Consider the following 18,187-nt stretch of genomic DNA (forward strand, 5'->3'; position numbering starts at 1 on the left):
AACATTTATTAGTGAAAAGTTGTTCAAGAAAAGGGTATCATGCCATAGTTTATTAATTAATAACAAAAGGAAACAAAAGACCTTTACATAGGGGAGATATGGCAATCACTACCTTAACTAAATGGTCAAGCTTGGCTTTGCCAGCAGCAGCAGCACAGCCAGGCTTCAGGTGAGGTGATGCAGTGGGAGATATAAAATATATGTACGTGGTGCTTCTGACAGAAATACTCATGCAGGATAAAATCACAAAGAAACTATTAGAAGAATTCAGACCTCCACTTGATATCTGGCCTAGACTCTTATCCAATGATTCTGTGACATGCAAAACAGAAGGAACTGATGAAACCGTTGTAGATTAGCAGAAACTAGAGAGACATAGTAGAATGTGTGAATTTTGATGAGATCTTGTATTTTAAAAAACCTAGGTGACATTTTGATGGCAAAATTGGGGACATGTGACTATAAACTAAATGTTGAGTAAAGTTTTGAATAATGCTTGATGTTGTTAGGTGTGGTTTAGTGGGCAGAATGATGACCCTATGAAGATTTCCAAATCCTAACTGCAGGAACTGTGACTATGTCACTTTAAATGGAAAAGGAACTTTACAGGTGTAACTAGGTTAAGAATCTTGAGATACGGAGATTGTCCTGGGTTACCTGGGTATACCAAATCTAAATGATATGGTCCTGCACTGTGGTCAGAGAGGGAGATGTGACCATGGAAAAAGGGTCAGAGAGATGCTACATTGTTCACTTTGAAGATGGAGGAGACCTCAGATCAAGGAATGAGGTTAGCCTCTAGAAGACAGAAAAGCAAGGAAATGGATTCTCTGTAAGAACTTCCAGAAAGAAATGCAGCCCTAAAGACATTTGATTTTAATCTAATAAGACTTGTGTTGGGTTCTGACTTAAAGAATAAGATAATGAATCTGTGTTGTTTTAAGCCACAAAGTTTGTGGTACTTTGTTAAGGAAGCAACATAAGACTAATCTATATAATAAGGATATGGATATATAAGAAAGTGTCGTTTGGGAGGGGATGCATGTGGGAGTGTCAAAGAGTGAAGAGTCATTATATTTTCAGCCTACTCTTGGATGCTCTGGCAAGAGGGGATAGGTGTATATATTTGGAGAGAGAGTAGAGTGGGTATGGCAAGTGTGAAGAGCAGATTTAAGTCAGTGTATGATCTATCTATCCATTGCACTATTGTTTCAACTTTTCTGTGGGCTTAAAACTTTTCAAATTTCAGCCAGGAGCTCATGGCTATAATCCCACTACTTTAGGAGGTACAGATTGGGAGGATCTCATTTTGAGGTCACCCTGAGGGAAAACAGTGAGACCACTATCAACCAATAAGCTGGAAGTGGTGGCTTGCACTTGTCACTCCACTATGTAGGGGGTGTAGATATGAGGATCTCAGAACAGGCTGGATCCAGCAAAACCCGAGACCTTATTCAGAAAATACCTAAAGCAAAATGGGTCAAGGGTGTGGCTTGAGTGGCAGAATGACTGCCTAGTAAGGCCAAGGCCCTAAATTTGAACTCCTGTATCGAGAAAAAAGAAATAAAAACAACCCTCCCCCAAAAAACCTTTTTTTAATTAAAAAAAGCAAAAGAGTTTAAGCTTAGGGAAATAAGAAGTGAGAAATGAAAGGATAATTGTTGGGCTCTTCAAAATTAGCATGTCTCCCCCTCTAAGCTAGTTTCTCAGTCAGAAGTCTCCTGGGAATTGCTTCCTAGGTCTCCTTGGCAGTGCTCTGTAAGTTTCTAATGTGTGTTGGGTTTCTTAAAATGAAGTTTTTATATAAGGCATAAAATTACATGTCTGATGAGAAGCTGGATGCCCTCAAATTAAAAACTTGAACACTATTACTAAAGCAATCAGAATTCTGCAAACTGTTTCTTTCCTTCTCATTTCAGATCCAGAGAGAAAAAATATAGAATGACAGTTATGTTTTGACATTTTTAATCCATGAACACATAAATGCACATTTTCTTCTGTCAGTCTTTCTGCCCTTAAACAAGCATTTTGGAGTGGTTTATGTGTTGTGGTCTTTTAGTGAGCACAGACAAAAACTATTGTGCATAATTGAGTCTTTTCTAGGGGAAAAAAGGGCTGGAGTTGGCAAGGCTATGGGCAAAGGTCTTGAGGCAGCAGTCTGCTGAAGGCAGCACTGCCACCACATAGGTTTTCCTTATCTAAAAGAAAGATGCAAAAGCAGATTCCTTATAGAGCTGAGCTGGTGACAAAGCACTAAGGTTCAAATAGCTAGTCTCCAATTAGAGGCCAAGATTTTAATCACAGGTCAATGTAGGTAACTATGTGACAAGTTCAAATGCATTATTATGGGAGATTCATTATGTTGAAAAAGTTCAGTTCCTATTTGACTCAGAGCTGCATCATTTATACGAGAAGAAATTCTTTTAAATTTCTCTATAATTACAGTTTTAACTTAAGCTGCCATTTTCTTCCCTAGCAGCATAATTTTTGCTCTTTTGTCTATATTATTAACAATATATTCAATATTTTAATAGTTAACTTTTTTATTTGTGACTGATTTCCAATTGCTAATGTAAAATTGCAGCTCAGATGTTAGGTAAAAAGCTAAGTATTTGTACTCTATGTATAAAGATTGCTATGTTACTTAAAAGTCTTTAATCGTATAATTAAGCAGAACATGAATGCAGGCATGTGTACAATCAACAAGCATTTAATGAGCAACTGTTGTTGGCCCATTGTATGACTGTCATTCAACACTAGCGTTCTAATGCAGTGATATCGCCTAGGCCCTCTGGGCATTAACACTACCCCTTTGTCATCAGTGTTGAATCCTGATTCAATCTAGAATTTTTTTATGTATTTATTCATATGTGCATACATTGTTTGGGCCAGCTTTCCCTCCTGCCCCACCCCACCCCCTTCTTTTCCCTCCCCCTCACCCCCTCGATCTAGAACTTGATGGTTTCAAAACATATTTCTGCTTTTATGACAATGTTTTTTGAAATCTTTAATTACTATTGAAAAATAGTAATTAATCATCAAAGAATTAACCAATTTTTTTTTATAAAACAGCTTTATAATGGAAGGTTTTCTAGCTGAGACATCAAATGACAAATGTTTCCAAGAACTATGTCATCATGCAAATGTATTAAAACTAGAATCCTACATAGTTACCAAAAATAGTAAAATTATATTCAAAGTTTGACAAAATGGGCAGAACACACTAGGCATACTCAATATACATGGAGTTCTAATCTACTTCAAATTGTAAAAGCAAGGCATCAAAGCACAACTTCACTGGACCTTAAGTATGATGCTAGTTAAAATAAGCAAATACACACATAGTTATTATTTTAAAACAATAGCCTATAAGTTCCAGACTTGAAGATTGTGGCTCACAGATGAAAAGAGAGAGGAAGTGAGAATTGAGGTGACACACAGAGAATTAGTGGCAATGGGACAGGAGCCCCAGGCTTAGTACCAGGGGTTCCTGATACTAAATTTACATTTTGTATGCCCCTTTTTTGATAACAAGTACATTAATATATTGATGTATTCCTGGATAAAGATAATGAGAAGTTCCATGAAAATATATATTGATAACAATAGGTAAAAGGCTAATTGTGAAATAGCACATTATTTAGAGACTGATGGCATTAGCTCAGAGTTACAGTATAGAGTCTCAACTTGGAATGAAGTTGCACTGACATGCTTTTTTTTTTTTTTTAAAGCTAATCTACTCAATTAAACCATGATGTTTCCTTCCTAGATGATGTTAAGCAACACTAGATATGAACAATGAAGTTCAAGTTGTTTCTTAGTTGCTAGGACTTCCAGAGGCACATAGTTTTTCTGTCAAGAGCAACTGTAAGTTATACATTCTTGCAAATACAAGAATACAAGGAATACAAGAATATGTCTTCAGCTTCAAAACATTAGTAGTAGATGATTAAAATAATCAATAATCACTTATTGTAAGTTGGACATAAAATAGTTTGGGTTTTCAACTACAGAGAATGATTATAGGTTTAAAAGCCAAATCTGAAACAGTACTGAAAGCTCCCTCTGAGTGTTCCATCTTATTGATTATTCTGGTTATTTCTCTAATTGTCATACAATTTTCTTTTGAAGAATCTAAATCTGTTCAGAGCAAAGCCACTAAACAATTGATCTTAAGCAAAGGCAACTAAGTATGAGGTATCAAGTCTTCAAGGCAGTTCTCTTAGAATAGAAAGGGAGAAGGGATGAGAATGAGTGGCAGCAGGAGTCTTAGGAGAAAGAGAAGGGAACACTGGTGACAAAGTGAGATACTATAGGGAAGGTTTTGGCTAAACTTGGCAGAAGGTGAAGATGAATTAAAATATTTCTTTCATGGATAAAAATGTTAGAATTAAAGTGTATCTGTAGAGAATTAGTTAACTGGCAATAAACAGTCACAGGGTTTGAGGATAGAATTTTTTTAAAGCAAGTAAAAATTTTAAATGAAAGTAAAGTTACCAATGGTTAAATAACCTATAATGATTAGCAATGACTCCCTGTCCCACTCCTGCCCAGCTTCTATCCTGTGCCCTAGAAAAAAACTACATATGGCATCTTGAAACAATTTATTTCTCTAAATTCTTGCAATTATTATAACCATCTCACTAAATAATCTGTTGAAACTTGATACTTGTTGATGATTTTTGACATTTTATTCTGACCTCTTGCTTGATGAATGGATGAGGATTTAGTTAACTTGTTGCCTTCTCCTTGGCCTCAATTCCATCCACTTCCGTTCCTAGTGTAGTTATACTATGATTTTTTCATTTTTCTACTGGTGTCTTTCTCATATGTTTTCCCTCTAGCAGCTCCATTCCCCACACTATAAAGAATCTGTTCACCTGTGTGACTCTATCCAGACAGGGAGCTTCTATCCCAAGTGGAAAGTAGGGTAACTTGTGTGTTGGGGGTTTCTGGGAGGAGATGCTGAAGGAGCTGATACATGAGCTGAATTGAATCTTGAAAGCTGAGCTGAGTAGGCACAGGAGGGAAGGTGGAATGGTAAGGTCCATCCCAGGAAGGAGGGATGGGCATGGCATAGAGGGAAAAAAGCACAGCAGACTGGGAAAGAAAGACAAACAAGTGGTCTTCATCACCTGGCAGGAAATTTAGCCTGCAGCAGAGGCAGAACTGGGCAGAGCCTGCAGCAGGTATAGGTCCTTGCAGTGGTGCTTCCTGTCTCACCACTTGTCCTCATCCTACTGTCCTACCCAGCTTCCATCATAGGCATCGCACCTACCACCAAGACTGTACAGATAACATTATCAGCCTTAAGGGCTAAGATAGACTAAATTAGAAGGATTTTTCCCCTTTTATTAAGACGCCAACTGAGAGAAAGAGAAACAGTATTAAATGTATAGCTAAATGAAAAATAGTAAAGAATTCCTTAATTAAATTTAAATAAAAATAAAATGTAGAAAACAACAATTTATTGTGCCTTTTGAATGACACCAACAAGTCTCAAATAACTGTCTAGAGAGACTAGTGTTTATGCATCCTGTAGGGGAGATTTTAAATTTGTGGGGTTTTTTTCCCCTTCCTTTACTGCCAATCTTTTGCTAGAGAGACATATCATTTTGACAGAATAACAAAGTGCCTAATTCAATCATCTTGAGCACTAACTGATATGTTTGTATTTGAGACTACAGTTAATACCTTGATTTTTTGGTTTAACTTTGAGATTTAAGTCTGCTCCTCATCCTGACTTGCCTGGCAATGTCCTACACCCATGTATGAACTTCATCTTGTTTAACTGAAGGAGGGAAAAAAAAAATTAAACCATTTTAGTAATGCATTTTCTACTCCTGCACTTATTTAATATATTCATGTTTTCTGATTCATATTTCCTTTTATAATTACATTTTAAAAGTCATATTAAGGATCCAGAGATAGTGAAATAAATGTCTCCATTTTAATGAACATTTTATTCAAGATAGCTGAAATCTTTTTTTCCTGTATCACCTTCTAATTTATCAAAAGATTCTTTAATAGCTGTCGTTAGCTGGGACCTTTTAATAGTGGCTGTTGGGAACCTTTTAAATTTCTAAGTGGAACTTTTTGGGCAATCATTAATGCTCTACTTTATTCATATCATTTCTGTATCTAAATATATTCCTAGCCTTGACAGATTTCTGTTTCTCTTAGAATTGTCTAATCTGAACTTCATGAAGAAACTAAACAGGTATAAAAACCTATGGAAGGAAAAGATAGCACAAACTAGTTAAAGGTAGGACTGAGGACTGCAACTCAGGCCTGTGAGCTACAAAAGGGAAAATGTTATGCATGTAACTTTCAGGGAGGACACTTAAGGCATTTTTTTTTTCTAATTTGAGGCATCCCCATCCTTTATATTGTATGCTTTTCATCTGAAGAATAGCCAATACTTTTGATTTTTAAAATAAGTTTCATCCACTCACATGCTGAAAACTGTTAAACAACACAGGGTAATGGGGGAAAGGGAAAGGAAGTACAGTGGAGGGGGGTTACATTGACTTAAGTACAATGCACACACAGGTATAATAACAAGACAAAATTCCAGTGAGCAATGAATAGACACCTAAACAATGAAAGACAAGAATGAAAAACAGGTCATGCTAAGGGGAAGACACTAATGGGAGGGTAAAAGAAGGATCTAAAGAAGGTGAACATTGTTGATGTACTTTCTATACAAAAATTAGTATAGAATTTTTAAACCTGCTGAAATCACCATGAGAAAGAGACTAAGGTAGAAAGGAGAAAAATGGAGGGGATGAACCAATTCGGGCTATAATGCATATATACATGGGAATGTCATAACGAAACTCCCTGTACAGCTATCTTAAACAAACAAAAATGTCTTTTTAAAAAAAGAATAGAGTACAAGAAGGTATAACAGGTCCTGTCTGGAGGTTGGAAGTAGTGTGTGTGTGTGTGTGTGTGCGTGTATGTGTGTGTGTGCGTGTGCGTATGTGTGCGTGTGTATGTGTGTGCGTGTGTGTGTATGTGTGCGTGTGTGTGTGCGTGTATGTGTGTGTGTGCGTGTGCGCGTGCGCGTGTGCGCGTGTGCATGTGTGTGAAGGATATAAAGGAAGGGTGTGGGAGGTGAATATGGCGGAAATATCATGTACTCATACATGAAAATGGAAAAATGAGACCTGCTGAAACTTTGTAAGATGGGGAGGAAGGGTGAAGAAGAATGATGGAGGGGGTAAATTTAACTAAGACATATTTTAAGCACTTTTGCAAATGTCACAATGTGCCCCCAGTACAATAATATGAGAACAAAAAATCAGATTCATTCTGTTGTGTGCTACAAGAAGATCTTTCTGTATTAATTCTTACTTTTTTCATTAAACATATAATATAGAATCCATAGCAAATAAAAACAAACATTTGATCACAGAAAATAAATAAAAATAGCTAAAAATGTCTTAAGTCTCTATGCCTTATTCAGGACCACATCAGTCTCTATGTAAAAACTACGTAGTTTATTTTATACAGTCTCTAAGTATTTCATTCCCTTGTATCTTCCTTCCCTTTCCAACAATGATTATTTCTATTTTTTCTTTGTTTTGAGTAGGCAAATATATAACTCAAAGGAAAGTAAAATTTTAAAGAACCTATAATCCTGTTTTCAGTACATTATTCCTACTAGATATACCTGGGTAGGTACTATTTAACCACATGTTACGGGCAGGGAGAGAACCTATAAGAATATATTAAATAGAACACAAAGGATACCAAAAATATCAAAAACTAGACTCAAAGTACCTACACGACATTAGCAGGAAATTATTATTTTTTTAATCAGTCAAGAGTATGATGACCAGTGAAAATAAAGGAATAACTCAAAAGTGTAAAAATAAAAATTCCTGATCCATTTTAGGCTGTTTGACCATAGTGTAGTAGCTCTGAGAGCCAGACTATGTGAAAATTCTAACTCTATGTTAAAATTACTTAATGGCTCTGTGAACTTGGACATGTTACTTACTTTCTTTGTACCTCAGTTTCCTCGTTTGTCGAATGGGAATAATAATACTTGGAAAATCATACTGTTGCCATACATTTACAGGCACTGATAACTCTTTGTTAGGATTGTTAAAACAGATTGCACAATTGGTCTAGAGATTTTATTCTTTACCACTCATATCTCTGTTTGCTACAGTTCAAGACTAGTTTGTAGGTTTTCTACACTCTTTGACCTTTATCATCTGAGAACTCTGGTCCTGCCAATCACACAGAATTTTCAAAGCAGGCTCTAAAGAAATGATACTTATTCTTTGAAATTCAGGGGACTCTGAGTGAAATGGGTGACAGGTTTGCGGGGAATTGTTTTAATAACACACATAGCCTCCCTGACTCCTAGAGAACTCCTCCCTGTCTCCTTTACTTCTGCCAAACACCTTCCTCCATTTGTTAATTACATCTCCAGAAAGCAGGGCTGTCTTTTATCAGTGGATACTCACGATCTCAAAAGGATAAATATATACATATATATGACAGGTGCAAAGACAATGGACTAGAGAGCCTGCTTTCAGCTTCTTTGGGAACAAAAGGTATTTGCTATTTTTCTTTTTTCTATTAAAGCCCTGGCTTGACCTACTTTTTCCCTTCTTTTCAAAGCTAAACCTGGAAATAATACATTTTATTTTTTAGTAAAAAACAAGAAAGAGAAAAGGGTCTCGTTCAGTAATGAAGGGAACATAACCTTTATTCAATGCAAAGGGCACTGGATTCTATATTCATCTCTTTGTCAAATAGCCTTCTGAGCTTTAAAAACTAATTATAGTAGGAAAGTGTGACTTTTCAGTCTTTTTGGCTCATACCATGTTCTGTGGTGCTCTAATGTACTACAGCAAGGCACTCCATCAACTCTACCATACCGGAATATCAATGAAGAGCCCCCTCTCCTACTTACATGCTTTCAACTTCTAATCTGGATAAAGAATGTGACAGGTTTAGAGGAAAGAATCAATCACATACAAACAGACCTAAAATTTTATTTCTCTTCTGTTAAAGCAAATATAATTTGTTTTTCAAATGATGTCCATGTGCAAAAACATGGACAAATCTCTCAAGCATAATGTTCAGTAAAAGAAACCAGACACTACAATTAAATTTATGCAAAATTTAAAGACAGGAAAAACTAAATTATGATGACAGAAGTCAAAAAGAGGGTCAATTTGTGGGAATATCTTTTGGGGACACTAGAAAAATTATTTTAGTCTGGGAGATGGCTACATGGGTATAATCATACATAATACCTCACTGAGTTACATAATTAAGATTATACTTTATTTCATGCAGAGTATTCTCAAAAATGAGAAATATTTGTATAATTTGTCTTTTCTTTCAATTTAAGGTGGAAAATTGTGGAATTCAGTTAGAAAGTCAAGAGTAAAGAAAGCCTAGCTCCTCCAATTCAGTATAAGGTGGTACCCAGAGGTCAGCATTCTCTGTTTTGGAATAGAACTAGAAACAGTTTCTTTTAGCTCTAAGCTATTGAAGATAACTAATACATCTGATTAGAAAATCTTTTGGAAGGAGAAAATACAACTAAATAGTTAAGCAATATAAGCTGAAGAACAAGACACACATTCATTTAAAGTAACTTGCAAAGTTGGGAAGAATAAATTATCTTCCTAAATATTTATCAGCAAAAGGACTAATATATTCAAAGAACTCTTAAAACCCAATGAGAAAACACATACCCCAAATAAAAAGGACAAAAGATCTGAACAGATACCTAATCAAAAATATATAGATCAGAATTAAGCATATGAAAAGATCCTCAACATCACATGCTATTAGAGAACTGAAAATTAAAATAATGAAATTTTACCACATACTTATTACAATGGCCAAAATCCAAACTGCTGACCAAACCAAATGCTGGCAAGTATGTTGAGTCAGTGGAGCTCTTATTTATTGCTGGTAATAATCAAAATGATATGGCTACTTTGGAAGATAGTTTGGCCAATTTCTACAAAACTAAGCATACTTTTAACTGTATGAGTCAGTGATCACATTCCTCGGTATTTACTCAAATGAATTGAAAACTGACATCCATGCAAAGACCTACAGCAGATTTATTCACAATTGCCAAAACCTCGAAGCAGTCAAGATATCCTTCAACAGATGAATGGATAAACAAACTATGGTATACCCATAAAATGGAATAAAATAGAAAATTATTCATAGATAAAAGAATGAGCTATAATCACAAAAAAATACAAACAGGAATTTTAAATGTGCGAAAGAAGACAATATGAAAAGGCAAAATACTGGCTGGTTCTAACTATATGGGGGAAAGTAAAAAGATCAGTAGCTTCCTGAGGTTTGGAGGGATGAATAGGAGGAGGGCAGTGAAAACATTACTTTGTATGATACTGAGATGGCAGGTACATTCCTTACATTTCAAATTCATATGTATAAACAAAGAGTGAGCCATAATGTAAACATAATGTAGACCTGAGCTAATAATAACATATTAGTATTAAGTAACAGACATAAAACTGTAACAGACATAAAACACTAATGGAATATAAAAAATTGGGAAAATGGGGTGAGGAGTGATGGATGCTATACTTTTTGTACATTTTTTTTTACAAACCTAAAACTCTTCTTCCCAAATTAAGTCTACTAATTAAAGATGTCTGTGAATAATAAAGAATATAAACATAAATCATGTTTTATGATAAATTACATGTAAACTTTTAAGATCCACTGTTTTGATAAAGTTTAATACCATAGAAAATTTTCATAAAATATTGGTAAGAATATGGCACTATAGGGCATAAATGTAATTAAGTTTATGACTTATTTATCTACAATTGCAATCCACATCTGGGAGAGAGATAGAGATAGAGATAGAGATAGAGATAGAGATAGAGAGAGAGAGAGAGAGAGAGAGAGAGGGAGAGAGAGAGATAGAGAGAAAGAAATGAGTCAATAGTTTTATGATAAACTGAAAATAAAATATTGGCCATTACTTCTTTTATTCCTTTTCTGGTCTTTGCTTTTTTTAAAGTGTTTTTTACTTTATTTTATACCATTTATTCCTTCACTTGGACAAGCAAAATACAACAAGAATGAGCCTAGTTTAATGTGACAAAGTATTGCTATCTTCATTTATCTACTTTAATAGTTCTAAGATGATAGATACTTCACTGTGGCAAGTCAGTCCTGTGAAAATGAGTAGCTTTATCAAATTCCATGGTTAAATAAATAATTTAAATTGTACACAGGTAAATGTTAAGTAACAAAGTTGAAAGAGAGACTTTACTTTTGTCAAAACAAGTAGAAAATGATCAGACAGTACAAACTGCATCAATAAACATGGGCTGCACATTTGTATTTGACAGAAAGTCCAATTAATGATTTTATGGGCTAAAGGACATGTTAAGAACAATTGTGACATGCTTTGTATTAACAGGAACCCTATCTTACTGGCATGTTTGTAGGATAATAGGGTCAATACAGCTTTACTGAAAAAATGAATGAACAAACAAATGAATTATATTTTCTCAGAAGGGAAGAATGGTCTATAACTTAAACTGCCCAGTTTGGCAGTGCTCCAAATTTTGATCTACATCAATTCCTTCCTTCTAATATTTTGAGCTCAAAGCATAGGAAATGAGGTGAGACAGTATGAAAACAAATTTTCAAGTTTAAGTCATTACTATTTGATATTTATAATTGCTAAAATTTCATATAAGAAAGGATTTGTTAATACATGTATGTGTTTTTCCTCTCTTTGTTTAATATAACTTAGAAAATAGACCTTTACCTTATAAAATCTTCTTCCTCTTCTCTTTTGGGCCTCAGTTGTTTGGGCTGAGCCATATTAATCCAGTTTGGTAGTGATTTCAAGAGTCTGCTGATATCGTCATCTTTTGCCCAAGATGCACTAATGACAAGTTTTTCTTCTGACTGGACAATGCCCCTAAAAACAGTCAATAGAAAAGAGACAATTTATAAGTATTCAGGGTTATCCGAGTAGCTCAAGTGATAGAGCACCTGCCTAGTAAGCATGAGGCCCTGAGTTCAAACCCGAGTACTGCCAAAAAAAAAAAAAAAAAAAAACCTAGCGTATAAGTATTTAGTTAGCATTTTTTATCTAGCTTTGCTGCAGAAAAGAGATATTACATCCACCTCTGTTCCTAACATAATCTATTATCTGGGTTGGAAGCAGTGGTATCCATGAACAGGTGACATTACTGGGAAAGATCACTTCTAGATTTCATTTTTCGTTTCTTAATTGTTGAGCAACTGTGAAAGCTGCTAATACTAATTAGTCTCTCTTATCATAGTTAATCCTTTAGGATAAAGAAAAATGTATGGTAGGTTTTGGGGAGAGATTTTTTAAGAAAAATTCAATAAATAAAAAGTAGTATAACCATATTTTAAAAAATGGCACACAAAAGGTGACAAAGTGTTACAAAAGGTTGTTCTCTGGCTTCTTGGTTTAAACCATCAATTAGTTTTGAACTATGGACACCCCTCTATTCAAAGCAAATCTACCATCATAAAGAAATCCTCTGCCCCTGATGTCAGTCAGGAAAAGCCTTTGATTATTGCTAACTCCAGTGGGGTTTGGCGAGTGACCTACAGTTGACAGGCTTCAAGTTCTTTAATACAGCCTACAGGCTCACTATTAACCCTGCTCTTATCAGAATGTAGCTGTAAATTCACCTTAAATGTTCACTTTCAACTTAATTAAAAGCTTCTCTTTCTACTCAACATCTCTGTCACTGTCACAGTTTCATGGTCTAAATATCCTCATCAGCAATACTAGTGACAGAAATGACATTTACTTATGAAGGGAGGTCTAATTAGCTGGATACCTATCTGAAGATGACCAAGGTTCCAGGAGGTTCCCTCTATCACAAGCAGGAATATATTTTGGCTTAAGAGCCATATTGAGATATTTTATACATCTTAAAATAAATATATGAGGTGCACATGCATTATAATAAAAGCTTTTTGATCCAACAGTTTAATGTTTATAGCTAAGAGAAGTTAAAGCTACAAACCTTGACCCATGACAGACTGACTGAAGGTAACACTGCTTCATTCTGTAGTGAGCAATATTGCTTGCTTTTCTTAAAGTAAGTTAGAATAAGTAAGAGAACTATGAGTGATTTCAAAAATTTTTCTAGCTCACTCCAGGCAGACATCTTCTAACAGTAACTGTGGTTAGAGATATAAAATTTTGACTATAGCACCTTTTTCTGTCCATACTTTCAAATTACTCTCTAGTACCTTTTATTTCCTCTTTCCTCTTGCTGTTGCCTTGCATATTTTCTGCAATCTTTATGGATTAATCCAACAACCTAACTTTTGCAAGCTTCCATGCGCACTGCTGGGTGGATCATACAGAATAGTACCACCTCACATTTATGATATCCCATTGCAGATGTGCCCCTGATGCTTTGGGGCATTTTTTAAACATGTCTTTGATCATCGTCCACTCTTTATTTCCCTTAGTGGCTATTTTTTTTAAAACTTTGTTCTTTTTGTCTGTTCTCATGGTTTATCCCTACAGCCTTTCTATTTGACAGAGAGAAGAGGGGATATATTATGTACTTTAAAATATTCTGCCTCTGACAGACATATATTATGGTCTGCTTCATCTTCATTCATTTCTAGGAATTCCTATACTTAGGCTCTTGGGGGTCTCCAATTATCCCCTCTTTACTGTATTTTTATTATTTCTCTGTACAATAGATTCTCCATCTCTCCATGCTAGTTTTTCAAATGATGAATGAATAAATGATTCTCTTCTTTGATCCAGCATTCCTCTCTACCAAAGCTCTTCTCTGTTTTTCAAAGATGCTCACCAAATGATTGCCCTGAGAATCCAGAATTTTCCTGGTTTGACTCAAAGATGGAACAGTCCCTTGGATAAATTCTGATAAAGCCCCCTTTGTCCCTGTCCTGCAGATGTTAAAATGCCAGTCCATATTTGGCATTTCACACCTCTATATGAGGTGTGATACCTTTGCAGGCCTCTCAACTTGATTTGCTTGTGTCTATGGGTTTTAATTCATGGCACCTGGAGAGATCTCTTTCTTTCCTTTGCATTTGGTTTCCTACTTCAAATACTTTTAACTTTATAATTTTTATCTAATCTGTATATGTTGGCAGCAGGGAAAGGGCTGCTTAACTCTGTTTGCTCTACATTTTTGACAGCTAGTTAAAATACAGTCTTAAATCAATTGCCATAGGGTTTTAGAACCAACATTCCAGTGATGTTGCTCCATGAACCTATGGGTGTGATTTTATTCTTCACACTCTATTATGAAGCATCCCATTGGTTTTTTTGGTGGGACTGGTATTGGAACTCAAGGCTTTATACTTACAAAGCAGGTTCTCTACCACTTGAGCCACACCTCCAGCCTGAATCTGATAATTTTGATTGATCTTTTCATGAAATATTATTCCTTTGTTTTCTACGATGTCATTTCCTCTTGGTTTTATTCCTGCCATCCTAACTTCTTTGTTAACCAAACTGATGGCTCTTTTCCTGTGTCCATACCTTAAGTGTTGAGTTCCACAGGACTCTGTATTTCTTACTTGGGCAATCTCATCTTCTTGCCAGACTTGATTTGCCTATATTATGATGATTCCTAAATTCATACCTCCATGGTAACATTTTTTCTAAGTCTTGGACATGCATATCCAATGGTTTCTTGGAGAACTCTACTGGATAGTCCATCAGCATTTCAAATTAAAATAAGCCAGCCAGATGTGATGGTACATGACTGTAATCTCAGCATTTGCAAGTCTGGGGAAGGAGGACTGCATGTTCCAGGTCAGCCTGAACTATATAGTGAGACCCTACCTCAAAAAGCAAAACAAAACAAGCCCCCCAAACTCCAAAAGAAATAAAACAAAAAATTAAAATGAGTTAAAAGGAGTTTATTTTCCATCTCTCACTCCTACTGAATACCCAGTGTCCCCTATTAAAACTATTCTATTACTCAAGTCAGGAACAGAGAGTCATCCTAATCACTCACAGTTACCAGATCCTGCCAATTCCACCTCATTAATATCTTATAAATCTACCATTTCCAGTTCAGGTTCACTGGCATTAACCAATATTTAAGCCCTCATCATTTCTCCTTTGGATTTGGCAATGACTTTGTAAACTGGGCTTCTTGCCTGAAACTACAAGACCATTAGTGCAACTCACATTAGTCAGAAGACTCATATTTCTACAAACACAATCATGTTATTGAACTCTCATCTTAGAACTCTTAGTGACTCTTAATTCCATGTAAGAGTAAGGCTGGTTTTTGCAAGATATGAGCATCTACATTTTCAGCTACACCTCCTGCTATTGCTTTCCTCCTTTGTCTTTGTTCACTACTCCAGGCCACACCTCTGTGCTTGTTGGTTGTACATTCTTATCTATAAGAAGTATTTCAAGATTCTCAAATTGGATATACTGTTACCTGCATCTATGTGTTATAATTGCCTAGAAAGCCTTTTTTTTTCTTATCCTCCTTATTTGCCTTTATTCATCAAGCATTATGTTGGCTCCTTTCTTACCACAGTGGAATCCTCTGTATTAGCATATAATAGTTGTACAGGGGGATACATTGTGATATTTACATATGTGTTTACAATATGTCTTGATTAGATTCACTCCCCCCATTGTTCTCTCTCATTCCCCCTCCTTACTTCATAGAACAAGTTCAACAGATTTCATTATTCTATTTTCATACATAAATAACAAAATACATCCACCATATTCACCCTTTCCTTATGCTCTCCTCTCCTCCACTGGTATCTACCACCAGAAAGCACCTGTTTTACCTTCCTGTTCATTTTTAAAAAGTATATACTTACAATCCAAGAGAGTTTCTCTTTGTTCTCCTTGGCATTTCAGAGCAGTGAATTAACTCCCTGCTACTTACTCTTTCTCTATCACCCTGCTTCCCTATTATTCAATAGCTTACAGTGCATTGTTATATTGTCTTCATACATAGATGAAATGTTTCAATATGAATGGCTATCATCAACACAAACAATAACAAATGGTGGTGAGAATTCTGGGGAAAAAGGAACTCTTATACACTGTTGGTGGGAATGTAAATTAGTGCAACCACTGTGGAAAGCAGTATGGAAGTTCCTCAAAAAACTAAAAATAGAAACATCACAATATCCAGCAATACCACTTCTGGGTATATGCCCAAAGGAATGTGCTCCAGGATATGATAGAGCCACTTGCATACCCATGTTTATTGTAGCACTATTCAAAACAGCCAAGCTTTGGAAAAGCCCAGATGCCCCATAATTGATAGGTGGATTAAGAAAATGTGGCATACATACACAACGGTGTATTATTAAGTCATAAAGAAGAATGAAATTATGTTGTTTGCAGGTAAATGAATTGAACTGGAGAACATCATGTTAAGTGAAGAAAGTGAGACTAAAAGGGTCAAAGGTCACACGTTCTCCTTCATATGTGGCAGACCCATAAGATAAGTGAAGAGAGAGAGAGAGAGAGAGAGAGAGAGAGAGAGAGAGAGAGAGAAAGAGAGAGAGAGAGAGTAGACATGAATGTATTAGTGGTCTGTCTGAGGGGACTATGGGAGGTGGGAGAGGGAAAGAATGTTAGCAAATGAATCCTTTTTTTTGTTTCCTATCACCCTAATACCAGAAGTTTTCACCTTTGACTTCACATTAGAATTACTTGAGAGAGCTCTTTTATAAACTAGATGCCCAGGTGATCCTCAAGATCAAGCAAATGAGAATCTTGGAGTGGAGGGGGCAACAGAATTTTTTAGTTTTCCAGGTGATTCAAAAGTGCACTCAAAGGTAATCACCACTTCCTTACACAAACCACTCTTCTCTTTGGTCCTGCCATGGTTTTTTAAAAAAAAAATTGGGATCCCAAAATGGGTAGGTTCTCTCAGGGTGATGTTGATTTCTTATTTGTTTTTGTGTTCCCAGTGCCTAGTGTAATATCTGGTGTTTGGGAGGTATGTTAAGAACTGAAGTAGAGATAAAAATAAGGCCTCTTCAATAGGAAAAGGGGAACAGGTACTAGAGAAAAGGTTAGTTCAAGAAGAATTAACCTAGGAGGTAACACCCACGCACAGGAAATCAATGTGAGTCAATGCCCTGTATAGCTATCCTTATCTCAACCAGCAAAAACCCTTGTTCCTTCCTATTATTACTTATATTCTCTCTACAACAAAATTAGAAATAAGGGCAAAATAGTTTCTGCTGGGTATTGGGAGGGGGAGAGGGAGGCGGCGGAGTGGGTGGTAAGGGAGGGGGTGGGGGCAGGGGGGAGAAATGACCCAAGTCTTGTATGCACATATGAATAATAAAAGAAAAAGGAAAAAAAATAAGGCCTCTTTAGTTTTAGGACTCTAGATAAGTTATTGACTAAAACAATTTTAACTGGTTCCCTTTACTTCTTTGCACTAAATCACTCAGATGATATACTAAATTTGTTTGATATTCAACCAAATCACAGATCACTCTGTGCCTCTCTGAATTTAATACAAATCAGAATAATAAATAATGAATGCAGTTGTATTCCCCTCTGAACAAAATCAACAGAAAAAACTCTTGACTCAAAAAACAAAAGAAACAAGGAGTGCATGTTGACAAACCTTGCCTTCTATGTCACGTACTCCTAGGTAGTCTATTATTGGAAAGCCTCCTCAAAACCTCACTTTCTCTGTGAAGAATTCATTGACCATAATTCTTTTAGAGCTACATTACAGGTTAAATTCTGTTTCTCAGAGTTAGAAGCCCAAATCCAACTCATTTTCTCAGTATCTAAGTCTGAGCCAGATGTAGTTTTTCTTAGGGTTCCGAGAAGTACTTTGGGCCTGTAAGTGTGAGATGGTATTGTATACTTCATGGGCTATAATTTTCTATTAGTACTTGATGGAATAAAATAAAAAGCAGTTTAGTTGAACACTATGTTAAAGATACCCATATTATTTACTTAGGAATTTTAAAAAAATATTGCCTTGATTCAAAAATTCATTATGCTACTACCTAATATCACAAATCCCATTTTACTAAAAGTTATTAATTCTACTTAATTGAAATGCTGTCTATACACTGCTCTCAACAATAAATACATTAATTCACATTGGAATGAAGATCAATTTCAAAAGTAATTCCAAATATTCTAACT

At 35.6% G+C, this 18,187-nt stretch overlaps 1 protein-coding gene across 2 annotated transcripts in view; it reads right to left on the reverse strand.

Annotated features, from left to right (window-relative positions):
- Exoc4 (exocyst complex component 4) overlaps window positions 1-18,187 on the reverse strand; it is an 826,621-nt gene that overhangs the window by 150,608 nt on the left and 657,826 nt on the right. For both annotated transcript variants that reach the window (XM_074062803.1, XM_074062797.1), the window contains one exon: window positions 11,807-11,962. In XM_074062803.1, the coding sequence (XP_073918904.1) occupies window positions 11,807-11,962 (156 nt within the window). The remainder of the gene's footprint in view (window positions 1-11,806; window positions 11,963-18,187) is intronic.

The sequence above is a fragment of the Castor canadensis genome, chromosome 2, assembly GCF_047511655.1.
Source record: "Castor canadensis chromosome 2, mCasCan1.hap1v2, whole genome shotgun sequence".
Classification (NCBI taxonomy): domain Eukaryota; kingdom Metazoa; phylum Chordata; class Mammalia; order Rodentia; family Castoridae; genus Castor; species Castor canadensis.